The sequence below is a fragment of the Mixophyes fleayi genome, chromosome 11 (genome assembly GCF_038048845.1).
Source record: "Mixophyes fleayi isolate aMixFle1 chromosome 11, aMixFle1.hap1, whole genome shotgun sequence".
NCBI classification, from domain to species: domain Eukaryota; kingdom Metazoa; phylum Chordata; class Amphibia; order Anura; family Limnodynastidae; genus Mixophyes; species Mixophyes fleayi.
Window position 1 is genome coordinate 26845923 of NC_134412.1, and position 15539 is coordinate 26861461.

Consider the following 15539-nt stretch of genomic DNA (forward strand, 5'->3'; position numbering starts at 1 on the left):
CCAATGGGGCAGGGACTGTTGTGAGTTTTCTGTACAGAGCTGCGGAATAAGTGGCGCTATATAAATAGATGATGATGATATATTGTTCTAATTCAACTGTGTCTGCACCATCATCTTCAGTACATGTATGTTCAGCACCTATAAAATATATATTTCACGTAAACTTTCTTCCCCCTATTTAAATGCAACTATCTAAATTTATCTCTGTTGCATGTTTAATAAACAGACTGCTCTATTCTTGGTGCCCTAAAAAGGAGAGCCCCCAGAAAGATAGCAAGATGAGATGAGGCTGAAATGCTAATGCCTTAGTGGGGTGTCTTTAATTAGTAGTGGATGGATTGGTTAGATATTTGCCATGTGAGACTCTCCTATGAGATGCTATGTCAAAATACGACTCGTGTTACAATGTATTCTTAAAGTAATGAAGCTTTGCATAGTTTAGGTACATATTAGAACCTGATGGACAGATGAGAAAGTGCTTAACCACAGACTGCAATGTATCTACTGTAGATGTCAACAGATTTCCTAAAAGGAGAAACCATAAACTGATCTACAAAGAACATTTTGATATACTCTGTCTGGTGTGAAAAGTCAATTACTTTTCATTTTTCTGCTTAGTAAATGATGTCATCAGTGATCAAACCAATAGACAGTAGCATAAATGTATTCATAGCCACTAGCAGGTTCTTCAATACTTAGCATTTGGGCTAAAGACTAAAGAGATTAAACTTTGGACGGAAGACACCACAACTAAGTTGCTTTTTAGCTGATCAAAACTTAGATTTCCAGCTTAAGTTACTAATAAACTACAAGTCCCATGATGATTATATTTGCAATTTTACAAAATTTGAATTGGAAGATGCATTCTTCTGCATTACTTGTTTTATAGATGAACAATGTTGCATAAATTCAATTTTGCAAATTTCCGGGGATGCAACCAGTTTCTGAGCCGTCATTCCGCACCGTGTTTGTAAACTCGCATTCAGCTGAGTTTCTAGCTATAAATAGAGCAGAGAAGAACATATCAGTTCATTCTGATCTGTGATGGGGTTTGTATTCTGGGTGGAACAAAAATTACTAAAATTACTATGATGAACATTAAAGGCAGCTGGGAACATGTAGAGTATTTCTCAGCCAAATGCAGAATGAGGAAAATATTCTGCAGGACTTTTTGAACATTTTAATTTACCTCTAATCTGTTTATTTGTAACCACCTGTACACCTACTTCTGGGTTAATCGCTTTCAGACTGGCTGGGTTACCCTCACCATACGCTCTGGTGAGTTTAAAGTGAGCAGGTTCCCCTACACATGCAGGCCAGTAACCAGCTGGATAAGGAACGTGCAGGCACAGGTGTAGTAGCACAGTACACCACAAGTTGTGAAGAAGGAATGTGTGATCACTCTGGCTGAAATAAATGTACAACTATATCTCCTTTTTCTCTCTCCTACACAGTTCTTTGTTGAAGTACAAAAATAAGGATGAGGACAGATGGTCACAAGAGCTGACACTCTTTCATCTCTCATTTCTACACTGCCAGTTTCTGAAGCTTACCCTTGCACTCACTCAGCATTAGGTCTCTGACACATCAGTGGAGAGTAAGACCTTACTCTGAATCAATACATATGGCTATGCTAGAGGCCTCGCAAATTGGACATTCCATCCCTCACTACTATATTTCCCTCAGAGGTTAGGTCCACTACATGCGGCATTAAGTTGTTGTATACCCAGCATCTCTCCCGCTATTCTCAGTATTCACAGGATTCCAGAGCCTATCGCTCCCTTAGCACACAACTGTCAGTAAACTCAGCATTACAGTCTCGCTACATTTGAATTGGGAGAGGGCCCGTGATGCTGCTCCACCTTCCTAGGGCTCCACTCTGCTTTTAGCCTCTTCTGAGCTTGTGCAAGTCTGTTGAATGTGCACGGTTGCCCAGGGGCAGGCTAGGCTGAGGGACAGGGGGGCATCTGCCCCCTGGGCCGTTCCCATAGTGGGCTACTTTGGACTGGGCCACTGGGTCACCTGCATTTTTTTTCTTTTAAAATGTTCCTAATAGGCTGCCGAGTTGAGTTTTGCCCCCAGGCTACAATTTGCCAGCCCTCCCCTGTAGCTGCCTCTAGTCTTGCAAAAAGAAGAAATCCCCCGCTCTCCTCTTCTGAGTATAAACAGGAACCGGATTTGGGGGGCTTCACTGCACATTCACTGGACCTGTGCATACTGAGAGCATTGCGGAGGCCTTGGGCATTGCCGGACCCCCTCTCTTCAGGCTCCTCTTGCAGAAGCACACCTGCTGTGGCAGTAGCTCTGTCACTGTAGTTTAGAACTCCCACCTGCACTCTGACTTATTGACCAACTGAAAACAAATAGAAATAAAAAATCAAGTTAAAAGGTCAATAATAAAATACAATCAAACACCAATTTTATATTCTCATGTTTTCACAAACTTACACTTAACTTTCATGGTTACCTCGTTCTCTAATGCATTTCAATTGGCCCTTTCACCTGATGTTACCTATATGTTGCTCTGAACGTGTGCTCAGATGCAATATTCTGTACTGTCATAGCAATGAACAGTAGTTTTGTTGTTGTTTATTACTGCAGGAAATCAATACAGTAGTTCATGCAAAAGTTACAAAACAGTGTACTTACATTATATATAACTGGGTGTGTTTGGGCAGATAAGGCAAATATAAATATATACTAATTATTGTCCATAGCATGAAGAACTGGCTGTAGTGTGTGGTAGTGAAGTAATGCTGTACAGGAGCCGGGGTCCTTAGATGGTGGATAGGTGGATGCAACTGCAATCTGTTGTGGATTAGGCAACGTATGGTAGAAGATGGTTCCAGGTAACAAGTGCTAGGGGTGTGAAAGATATCAATGAGTTTGGTGGAATAAGTGGTTTTATGGTTAAGGCTTCTGAAATGATATTATATGAATTATAGACAATATGGCATGAGTATAACTGTGTATATGGATGAGTGAAATGGTGAAAGATCTAATAGGGATATAGAGGGCTGGCGGTTGGTGTATAAGGGATCGGTAGGGACGCTGAGTATTTTGAGAGTTAGAGGGGAAGAAAGGGGGATAGTAGTTAAGAAGTAGGGTTGTAAGCAAGATACAAAAAGTCGTGGTAGGGAGAGACGAAGTAGAAAGTTGGATTATAAGGGGCATATTCAATTCTCGCCGTCTTCCACGGCATTAAAACTATTACCGTTATTACCGGTAATAGTAAGCTGGATTTCAGCTCGCGGCTCCGTGTGCCGCGGGCTGAAATCCAGCGAGAAAACTACTGTAATAACGGTAATAGTGCGCGCGCCGCAGGATTTTTGGCTTTAACGCCAAGAATTGAATATGCCCCATATACTGTTTATTGAGTGAAGGATGAATATATTCAGATAAAGTGTATAAACAGTGAAACTATATTGTGCTTTAGATAGGAGTATGAGTTATAGAAAAAGAATACATATATCCCAATTTCAAAGCCCTACGGAATTTGCTGCCGCTTTTCAAATAAATGTGGACGTTGATGTTGATACATAAAATATATATATGAATATATATATATATATATATATATATATATATATATATATATATATATATATATATATATACAGAGAGAGAGAGAGAGAGCATTCTTGCATTCTTCAATCTGCTTTACTTGAGATTTTTACAATCATGTGGAACTAAGTTCAGCTATTTGTCTCTGTACCAGCATGCACACAGACATACCAACAGCTGCCTGTAGTCTTGGATATCTCAAAAAGAAGAAAGAGGGAGTGATCGGAGGGTGCACAAGGAAATCTATCTACTTTGCTGCATGTAAAATGTTTGGAATCTGAGATCTCAAGGAGCACAGCAGGGCTTATTCAACATTCTAGAAGGGGTGTGAGGCAAAGAGTGGGTGTGTTATGGGAAGCAAGGGCACTTAATACATCTCTTCATCTGATGGCTCAGCAGTAAGCTGAATTTGAGATACATGTAATACAAGGCTTTATGCCCAGGTCTATTTTATGGGAATGTTTTAGCGATTAGACTGGCTATGGTGCCCAAGGTTATTATCAGAGGTTGTAAAAACTTAAATGTGCAGACTAGATAAAATAAGGTCCAGGAAAGAAAAGCACATTCATTTAGAATGTAATATAATATATGTTTTCTTTTAGTTAAAATGTATTAAAATGTATTTATTGGAAGCGCCTCATCAGATTTCTAATCAACCCGGGTAGTACGTAATATTTTGCAGCACAGAGGACTGTAACAGAAGTTTCTAATTTTAGTAAAAGTAGCAATTAAACTCTAGCATTGTAACTATAACCACTTATTAGGCACTGATCATTTCCAGGCTGATTTTTAGAAAATGACGCGGCATACAAAATAACTATGCATTGTGTTTTAAATAACCTGTCTCTGGCACAGAGGAGATTACTCACAGTCGGCTCTAATGGTTCTCTTGGAAGCATTTCACACAATGGATCATGAAATTAAGTAGCTGTAGGTCTACTGTGGGCTGCTCAGACATAACTTAGCTGGTTTTCATATTTTCTCACTGGCAGGATACCAAGGGGTATATTTACTAAACTACGGGTTTGAAAAAGTGGAGATGTTGCAACCAATCAGATTCTAGTTATCATTTATTTAGTGCATTCAAAAAATGACAACTACAATCTGATTGGTTGATATAGGCAACACCACCTTTTTCAGACCCGCAGTTTAGTAAGTTGGATCCTGGCCAGGTTTTAGGGAGGTTAGGGTCCTGGTCGGACCTTCCCTTGCTGTACGTTGGACAGAATGTTGATCCAGGAGCCTGTTCTGAGCCTTCCACTAGATGGATTTGACGAAAACTTTACAGATTGGTAGCAGTGGATCGCAGAAGACATACAAGGGGGTAGAGGTCCTGGTCGGACCTCCACTTGGTGTACGTTGGGCAGAAATTTGACACAGGGAGCCTGTTCTATGCCTTCCACTAGATGGAATTGAATGACATCTTAGCTACTAATTATTTGTTAAAATGTTGACAGTTAGATCGAACTCATTGACAACTTAATAACTTGAAAATTTAAACCCGGACAACGCCGGGTATTTCAGCTGGTACACACAAATAACAACATTAAAAAATATGTATATTAGAAGATTAATTTGTTCATATATTAAGCATTGTGTTAGCAAAGCCACAAGAAGCTCAAAGTCCAATATGTTACTTGTTGCCCTTCTCACAATCTTGTGAATCCACTGATCATCCCAAGCCTTTGGTAGATCCAAGCTTTTTGCCTTACAAGCAGAAATGAGCAAATTTTTATGTTTTTATTACATTGGTTTATTTGCACACATTAATGCCATTTCTCTTTAAAATGTGCCTACACTATTCAAAAGTCATTCCATGAAAAGTAATTGGCAAGTTCTGATTACCGTCGAAGCTGTGTAAGTGTAAAAATTTCAGCTTAGCATCGTTGCAATAAAGTGTGTATTGTATTGTAAATTGAAAATAAAAATGATGATTGGGGGGCTTATTTGTACATTTTCTATAAGAGGCCTTTACATGTATTCCAACAAAGCTATGCACTTTTGCGCCACTGGGTCTTTCCAGACCACAGTGGAAGTCGCGTCAGGGATGTCCCAAGCCACCTTTAGTCATGTGCTGAAGGTTGTGCTGAGAGAGTTCCTGTCTTAGCAAGCTTAAATATATAATATAAATGGAAAGTAAACTTTCCTGAAAACACCTTGAGGATGAACTGTAAAAAGGTATTACAACCTATAGGAACCAGACATTTGCCTTTCTGAACTAAACAATAAGAATGACTTATAGTGACAACTTGTTATGAGTTACAACACCTTCTTCCTCTGCACTGGTTTTCATGGGACACAGTAATAGAAGGTAGGTAGAAGAAAGTGACAGGCGGAAGAGAGCTGATGAGAATGACCCGAAAGCAATACTAGAGTCTGATCATTTGAGCTCCTGTTAGGCTGTTTTATGTTCAACTTGTTCGCATCTGAAAACTGCTGATCTATAACTTAGCAGCTTCGTTTAGAATTTCTCTCCTTCATTGCCAGTGATCAGATGGATCCGATGAACTAAATGAGAGTATGTTCTCACAGGTTCTCTATCTAATAAAAGAGACTAAGAAAGTTCAAGGCAGCAAAACATGCTGAGTGATGAGTGAACATGGGTTTAATATATAGTGACATGTTATGAAACCACTCAGTGTCCTTGGTTTGGATTTTATATGTTAAATAATACAAATTTGCTGTCTTGGATCATGTTTCAGTAAATAGATCATATGGATCCCCACAGTATCAGGGACATTAGTCAGTAATCGCAAAAGCTTATGGGTAACTGTAACAATTACCATGTAGAGAAATATTTCTTCATTAAAATAAAATCTATCTGCAACCTAGACTCAAATGTAATATTAATATAAATTCAGATCTGCCTGGTTATATGGACAATGTATTATGTTATATGTTAAAAAGTGTTTTGAAATATTCTTTAGCCTTCCTCCCTTTTCTCACACTTCTCTCCTGGAATATTTATTTTTTTAGAATTAGAATTTGTGTTTCTGATTCACACGTTCATCTCTACATAAATAAATAAAAATTAAATTGATAAAATGGAAATTTGAAATATCATTTGACAAGTATTTTGTCACTTTGGTCAATAGTTAGTTGAATCACATCTGGGGGTAAATGTATCAAGCTGAGAGTTTTCCAGCGGGTTTGAAAAGTGGAGATGTTGCCTATAGCAACCAATATGATTGTAGCTGTCATTTTGTAGAATGTACTAAATAAATGATAGATAAAATCTGATTGGTTTTTCAAACCCGCCGAAAAACTCTCAGCTTGATACATTTACCCCCTGGCATCTATTACAACCATAAATCTCTATTAAAATTGAAACCATAGATGGAGCGATAATCTTTAAAAAATATCTCAAGCTGGGTCAGTTTAGTTGAGAACAGATTTGATGCATTATTGATAGAATTAAGGTCAGGAGTGGGACTAGGCCAGTCAATGACTTCTATTTTCTTTATCTTTAAGGCACTTTAATGTTGCTTTTACAGTATGCTTTGCATTATTATCCTGTTAATAATAGTCAACTTTCCTTCTCAGATTGGTAATTTTCAGGATATCAGGATTTTTGCTTATAATCTGTCTGTAATGTGCGCCATCAATCTCCCCTCATAAATTCTAACCAAGATTTCAAGTGTCTGCCGCATAAAAGCATTCTCAAAACATGATGTTGCCAACTCCATACTTCACTGAGAGAATGCTGGAACCTAGCTAGTGTAGAATGTTTGATTTGTCCCATAGATACCACTTAATATTGATGCCTCAGTTTCACAATAGTCTTGTTAGACCAAAAAACCTTCTGGTACATGTCTGCAGTATCTTCTTTGTAAAATCTTTGCAGGCAAGTGTAGGTTTTCTTAAGGCAGGTCTCCTTCTTTGTGATTCACCTATAAAGGTCATGTCTGTGAAATTCTTTGGAGATTATTTACCCATGTACATGATCTTCTTTTGCATCCACTGTCTTTGTAGCACGTTCTACAGTGCCTTCTAAACTGAGGGAGGCAGACTGATCTAGGCAGGGAGGATGTAATGTATTATTTCTTCTACTTCTGCACAAGGGAGTTCACTGAACTCCAAGGGATGTCTAATGGTTTTGCAATGGTCTTGCATCCTTCCCCAGATTTCTGTCTTTCTGTAAGTATGTCCCGGACTTGTTTGGAATCCTGTTTTGTCTTCTTGAATCTGTTTTGGAAGGTCTCTACTATGATGTAGACCATCACAAAGAGGGGGTATTTCTGTTTGCAAAACAACTGAAAACAGATGATTTACTTATTTCTTACACAGGTAGATTCAATGAACAAATTGTGTGACTTGAGATAATGTATTGCTCCCAGTGGTTGGAACGTACGTGGATGCAGTATCTATGGGGCCTTGAGGTGAGGGGGATTTCCAGCAATGCCCATGCAATGCAGATGTCCCCATGGGAGTCTCCCTGGGGCCCCCAAATCACCCTCTGAGGCTACCACTCTGCTCTGCAAAGAGCAGTCATATGTGCAATGGGTGTTTGGTAGAGGCTCCAATCTTCGCTCGCACCCCTGGGTCCCCACCCAAACTATGGGCACTGATGCACTGTTCCATCCCTGATTGAACCTGTGCAAAGCTGAACTTGCAAATAGTAATTAGTGGAATAGTTATGGAACATTTATTTTGATTTGCTCTGCTAGTTAATATGTTGAAGATCAGCATCCAAATTGATATCACCAATACTAGAGGTCAGAAGAAAAGTACTAGAGCTTAGAAGAAAAAAGAAGAATAAGGGAACAACACATATTCCATTCTTATTTAGTCCAAAATTAAGTCCTGAATGTTTTTGAAGACAAAAGTAGAAATTAAGTAGATCATCAAAATAATATAATAAATGAACTGTAAGATGATTTCAGAGATAGCGATGGTGATTACACCATATAAGCCGTTTAACATGAAAAAGGTTGATTGATGTTGTCATGAACACGCTCCCAGCTTTCATGACTTTGGGGTGTTTGCTGTATGAGGTTACATATGATTCCATCCCGCAGTCTCTCTCTACCTATCACACAGGTTATAGACTTACTGAATCCACACAGCGCTCTCACCCTGCCCCCACCCACCCACACACTTCAGGTTTGCCACCACCTAATGAATACAGACAATAGGACCCCAATATACTGTACCACACAAGGCTTCTGGCTACCCACAGGTTAGCAAGGCTCACCCCAGCAATCAAAGGGTTATCTCTTCACACCTCCAGACTGTTACACAAATGTAAATGCAAGCACACACTAGGCTTGTTAGTCAAATGCATTAACAAATCACACACCGGCATTCAAAGGGTTAACTTGGTCAAGCTATATTCTTTTTAACAGGCTAATGGATTCGTTAGAGTATCAATGACGCCACTTACTAAATTTATAGATTTAATATACAAAGGTACAGGGCATTCAGATATAAAAATTATAAACAATTGACATAACATACACAAGCAAAACAGTTTAAAATAAAAAGGGTTACATTCAGAGTATAACTTACATGAGTTATATAATCTGTGCCATGGGAAACTGGCTAGGAAGATGGACAGCTTATCAATGTGGATTGATTTTCCCAAAAGACTGACAAATTGTTGTAACTGGTCTCAGATTTTTAAAGACACTTCCACACCTGACCCCACCTCCAGCGGGGTTGTCTGTGACACTTTTTCAATCACCATTTGCATGGTGCCTGATTTACTACCCAATTATACTTTGTGACCTAACTTTTCTGCGGAGCGTCACACAGACCAAATTTTATTATTAATATATCCCTTATGAATTTACTCATCTATTGATATCAAACAAGTCTAGGTATAGGGTATCAGTTGAGCTTATACTCATTTCCTTAACTTCTCTGTGCAGCAGAATTCTTAATTTCACATATGAGCTGCCCTTCATCATGCTATTGAGAAATATGTGGTACTTTTATTGAATTTAAGTGGTCTATTGTAAAACTGACTTCTTTTGTCTATCTAAAATTATAGCCAAATCAGCACATGTTCTCTGTCATCCAGACACCATGCTGAGTGGCTCCTGCAAGTCTATTCAGGTTTTAAAACTCCATCCCAGGCCAGGATATATCTTACCACAGGGGACTTTGAAGCTGCTACACTTGACACTGCTATCTTCTACCACTGGGATGTGCAGAGCCCCCAAATACACACACAACAGACTCTCTGTCTTCAGATTTTACACTTTAGTAGCTCAATTTATCAATGGATTCATTTGATATACCATATTTACACTGCATTTATGATTTAGGCCTTATTCCCGACAATTATGTGATGGGTTGACCCTTATAAAATAACTGTAAGTTCTCTATGTTCATGACAGATTTGTATTGACATTAATTCATGCCTTATTATATTAAAATATGTTGTTTGCAAATACATTTTCTTTTAGTTATTTGTACTAAATAAAATTCTTTATTTTAGCTGTGAAAAAGGGAGCAGGCCCTGCAAAGAAGCCAGCACCAAAGCCTGCTGGCAAAGAGGCTGCACAGCCACCTCCAGCTGAGGCTCCAACACCAGCTCCAGCGCCAGATGAGGCTCCAGCACCAGCACCAGCTGAGGCTCCAGCACCAGCTGAGGCTCCAGCACCAGCACCAGCTCCAGCTGAAACTCCTAAAGAGGAGCAGAAAGGTAAAGTAGTACAAACAAACAATCCTTATTTCTATTAGTGGTGATGAGCAAAATTAACAACTTTATCTTTTTCACACATTTGGGAATTAACTGGATTTTGGCCATTTCAGTTTTCACTATGCAAAATAAAACGCAGCGGTTCCCCAACTTCAGATGACCTTAATTTATTTGTACTGTATATGCCCATCCGCAACTTTCACCAAATGCATTGCTTTATGTTCTCTATTGTAATTTCTGCCTATGTTTTTATATCACTAGGTGCATATTATAATTTCCCCTGTTTACGATACAGCTGTGTTTTATGCAATTGATTCGATTGCATGCAAAGAGCAAATATGTGTTATAGCAGTCGACAACAAAAGAAACCATAGTCGCCTACTCTCCCGGAATGTCTGGGAGACTCCCACACTTTTGGGAATTTTCCCGGACTTGCGGGAGAGTAGGGCAACCTCTCGCTTTTTCCGCTCTTTGTTGGCGAAGTAGGTGGGGGCGGTGTTAATTGTGGCATCCTGGCCCCGCCCCTTGCTGTAATAGGGTGAAATTTACATGGTGTAGCAGAGGGGCGAGGCCTAAAGATGCATTTTGCATGGCCCCGGACTCAGCATGGAGAGCTCCCCTTCCGGATGGGAGATCTCCAAAGTAGGCAAGTATGTAATAAACAGTTCTGCCTTATGGTATAAATACATATACGTAAATGGCTAGAAGCTACAAAAGGACGCCTGGAAGATAAATGTATTTTGTAAAAGTCACAGGAAGGTATATACAGTACAAATAATTTATAGTTATCTGGAGATTGAAAATCCCTTTTAAGATTGTTCACAAAATAATATTTTGTCTGTGAACAAAAGTAGTGTCGTCTAAAACAAATTATTTAATAAACAATGAACAACAACTAATTGAACAGGTTAATATCACTAATTAATTTTTAAAACCATCAGAGGTCTTTTAAATTACGGTTTTGCATAAATCATAATAGAAGATCTGTACGTAGATTTAAAGAAAATAAATATTGTCCCAATATCAGGAAAATGTCAGTAAACTGAAGCTCAACCAGGACGTTAATCTCTAGATATTAGTTACATTTATCATTCAATCAAAGTTTGTTACATGTTAAACCTTTTTAGAATACAAACTAATCAACAACACTCGCTAAAAGATAATTGTGTAATGAAAGAGGATATAGCTCTTATTGGACTAGTTTTTTTTTATATATAGTAGCTGAATGTTCCATTGTACTATCATTATCATCGTGTGTATATTTTAATAAACTTGTTATTTTACCTAAATGCACTGGTTTTGATTGTACTGCTGTTGTACATGCTGTGTTTTATTTGTGGTTTGACTCTATGTAAGCGTCCTTTGTGGTTCGTATACGTATGCATCAATGTATGTTGATGTATTTTGGTGTGAATGTCTTGTGTATACGTGATGAGCCAAACGATATTAGGGGAGAACAACATAATGATCCATCAAAGTCCCATGAATCTATATAATATACCAAAAGGCCAAATACATATTTTGTAGGCTGCATAGTAAAACAAATTACTCTCAGTGCTACGTTCACATTGTCTTGTTATGTTAGAGGATGAACAGGATGATCAGGATAATAAAATATACCTATTTTTTTTTTTTATCATTGTTCGAAAAAATACATACATTTTTGGACTGATGAATAAGGGGCGCAAGGGCATTTCATATTTTAATCATTCTAAAAAAGGTCTACTGTTTAGAATGTGTGTGCAGTAATCTCATACACAGTAATCGGGGTTAATTATGCCAGAGATCACTGGGGTGGGGCTGTGGTGACACAATGGCCTCACCACTCCCCCGTACACTTGTCACATGACCTGTCCTCCGGGTTCACCCAGAATACAGGTTTTAAAAGTTGGGAAGTATGGCTTATTTTCACCTTGTCTCAAGTCTACTTATTTTACCTAATATCTGCTCCTCCTTCACCTCTCCATGTCTTGCTTGTCCCCTTGCATTATGTCTGTCTCTTCATTGCTTACTCTTCTTGTATTCCTAAACCCCTTGCCTTTCTGCCACTTTGTCTCCACAATTTTTCTTTTGTACCCCCCCTCAAAACTTCCAATCCTTAAGTCTGCCCTTGTAGTTACCAACATGACTACCCTTGTTCTCTGAATACGTTATCTTCCCAATTTCTCCACTAGTCCTATGCACTCTTAGGGGTCTATTCAGTAAGCTGCGATGAGCCAAAAATCCCTACCAAACTGTTGTCTTCTCTGGAGTATGCAACCCATTTTTCAATTTTATGCTGGTCACTGCAGTCCCCAAAGACATCTATGGGGACTGCGATGTGACCTAATTTAAAATATATAAAAAAAAACTAACGCCAGCTTACCTTTCCAGTGGAGTCCATAGGTCTCAATCGCCGCCAGAGAAGCCGCTGTTGATCCATCGCCAGATCCCGTCGCTTTGCGTGTTCGTGACCTTCATTCCTGCTGCCCAATAGCCACCAATATTAAATAGACCCCTTAGCCTTTATTTAATCTTGTCAGCATCTTTGGTGTCATTGCGCACCATTCCCAGTAGAAAAAGGAACGTGGACGCTTTATAGCTTTAATATAGGAATTGCCTGGCTGCCGCGGTACAGGCTTCCTCACATGAGCTTAAGGGAATAATACACTGCACTTAAATTAGTAGCAGGGTCAATGTAAAGATACTTATATGGGGGGAATAATAAAAAAAAATATAACACTATCTCTGTTTGCAGCCCGAGTGACAGCCCTTATTATTCGCTGCTTAAAACATCACTCCCTGTCACTATACTGGTTGTATTAATATAATGCAGCTCTAGTTCCCCTGCCCAATTCTGGTGTCAGCAATAATCAGAACGCAGTTCTGCTGCTTTGCGTCACAAATTATGTAATGCTTTACAGCAGTAGCTGCAGTCAACATTGCACTTGTCAATTAACCCTTATCGAAGGCTTATAATTATATCATAATAAGCCGAATCTGAAAAACACATTTCCGAAAGTAATGCAGTCCTAAATGCAAGTCAGAAAGTATTAAGATATTGTAAATATACAAATACATGCATTGTAAAAATCAATACAATTAATTACTTCCGTTTTTGGCAAGCATGTTAGAAAGTCTTTGTCTTCTTCTGTTTCATGTTTATTTGTTGGAATGTGTCTGTTTCTTTATAAATGTACCAGTTAAAGCAGCAATCCCACATAGACAATGCATTTACCTTTTAAGAATGCATTGACCCTTTTTCTTAGCTATCCTCCCACAAATCATTATCTCCTTTTCAAAAGTACTCTATTTGGCAAACAAAAATGGTTGCCAGACAGACACAGTCAGTCTGCTACACAGATACAGCTCTCATCATGTCATGTGATGGCAGAGGGAGGAGAAGGAGCATGTGACTGTGCAGACAGAGCTCAGAGGGACATTTCAAAGCCTCTCTGCTCACTCCATCATGTGCCATGTGACTCTTTATGCCACAGTAGTCTAGAATCATAAATCTTTAATAGCAGCCTGAAGAAAAAACAAACCAAGAGAAAATGGTAACTACCAAAATTGGAATTATAGCCTGTCCCAGTGATTTATGTTAAACAAAAAAATGCATAATTTTTTTTTTATAGGATTGCTGCTTTAAGCTAGGAAAACGTTTATTACTAAAATTGCAAAGTAAAAGAGCTAAAGCTAAAAAAAGCTAAACAAATAATAACTATGTTACATCTATGATTCAAAACACATTAAGGGGCATATTCAGTGCCTCCGGAACGGGCCCGAAGGCACCCCGGGTTTCCGCAAGATCACGGATTTCCCTTCGCCCCTCCCCCATAGGATTGCGAATAGGTTGCGGTACCATATTACCATAAAAGATGTGCAGCCGCACGTAGCCGCAATGTACATCTGCTAATTGAATATGCCCCTAAATGGGGATTAACTCAGCTGGAATTTTCTATGGTGAAAGCTGTAATAATAGCATTATTGTCATGACACAGCTAATAATTGATGCTGATACTCTTATTTTGCTCTCGCTTTGCAGTTTAGGACAAAATATAGATACTGTAAGACCTGATTAGGTTTATTTGCTGGTAATGTGTGCTATGTGGTATTCAATGGGTTGTCGTGCTTTTCATATCTGTCGTCCCTGTTTACATGGACCTGTCTGTCTTTTCAGTCATACATTTTATCTGTGTTATATTGGTATTGCTCTGTGATCTGTTACATGTGCTGAGGTACACAGAATGCTATATCTGTGACGCGTTTCGTTTTTCTGCATGACAGTATTGATTGTTATACGTCTGTCATCTCGAATGTCTCTAGTCGGCTTCTCGTGCATTTTTGCATGCTCAATTTTTCAAAACGCTCGTCATCTGTCATCGAATGGAGCAAGCTCTCTCCGGTTTGGAACGTGCAACTGAAGAGACATTTTGCATGGGGCATGAACGGTCATTGGAAGACCCGGACTGGAGGTCGTCATGTCAGAAGCCTGCCTTGTCATTGTGATGAAGCCATGTTATTTGCAGATTTTCAGTATTGGTGTAGTGCACGGTACACAACTCCTCTATACCATTTTCTGAGTTTCCATTTTAATGTTTTGATTTTCAGAAAGTTATGAGGAAGAACTGCAACAGGAAGGTAAGTCTTTCACATTTAGAGACATACCCAGCCATCAGAATAGATGCATCATCATTATAAGACGAAGAAGACCGGGACAGTTGTAAGCAGAAACAGAAGATTGGAATAGTGACTTCTAGAGTTTAAATGTGGTATTGTAATCCCAACAACAGGTGACGAAAAGTAGTATATCCCAGCCCAATATTTGTTGGATTAGGACGGAGTTATGGCTGAACAGTCATTTTACAATTTATAGGGATGACAACATTGCAATATATAGAAAGCAAATGTCACCAGAAAGTCAATGAGTTATCATCTTGATGGGGTCATGTTATCTTCATGACACTTTGTAAGTTGCATGTATGGTCAGCGGTACAGCTCCTGGTATACATTATAACAAATGACAACATCTCTTTTCTATACTTATTTATGTGTCCATTTTCATTCTTTGATTTACAGAGGACTACTTTGAAGAAATGTCTTCATACGGTAAGTTCTTCCCGTTAAGATAACAGACTATAGATAATCAACCATTTGTGATTCACTGGTGTTAAGTGAAGAAATTAAGAACAATGTAATTCAGCTAATGAAGACAAAGTGAACCCTACACTATTTTTTCAACTCCAATTGACATGAGCAGGCATCTCAAGAAGGTTTTGGATAAAAACCAAAATAATCATAAAACAAAGCATATAATATAAAACTGCATACACAATAAAGCTCTAAAGCA

At 38.7% G+C, this 15539-nt stretch overlaps 1 protein-coding gene across 3 annotated transcripts in view; it reads left to right on the plus strand.

The window, feature by feature from the left end:
- LOC142106880 (myosin-binding protein C, fast-type-like) overlaps positions 1 to 15539 on the plus strand; it is an 86768-nt gene that overhangs the window by 11942 nt on the left and 59287 nt on the right. Inside the window, exons 2-4 of one of the 3 annotated variants that reach the window (XM_075189920.1) lie at positions 10007 to 10213; positions 14801 to 14830; positions 15269 to 15298. In XM_075189920.1, the coding sequence (XP_075046021.1) occupies positions 10007 to 10213; positions 14801 to 14830; positions 15269 to 15298 (267 nt within the window). The remainder of the gene's footprint in view (positions 1 to 10006; positions 10214 to 14800; positions 14831 to 15268; positions 15299 to 15539) is intronic. The other 2 variants (XM_075189921.1, XM_075189922.1) reach the window with 2 other exon arrangements.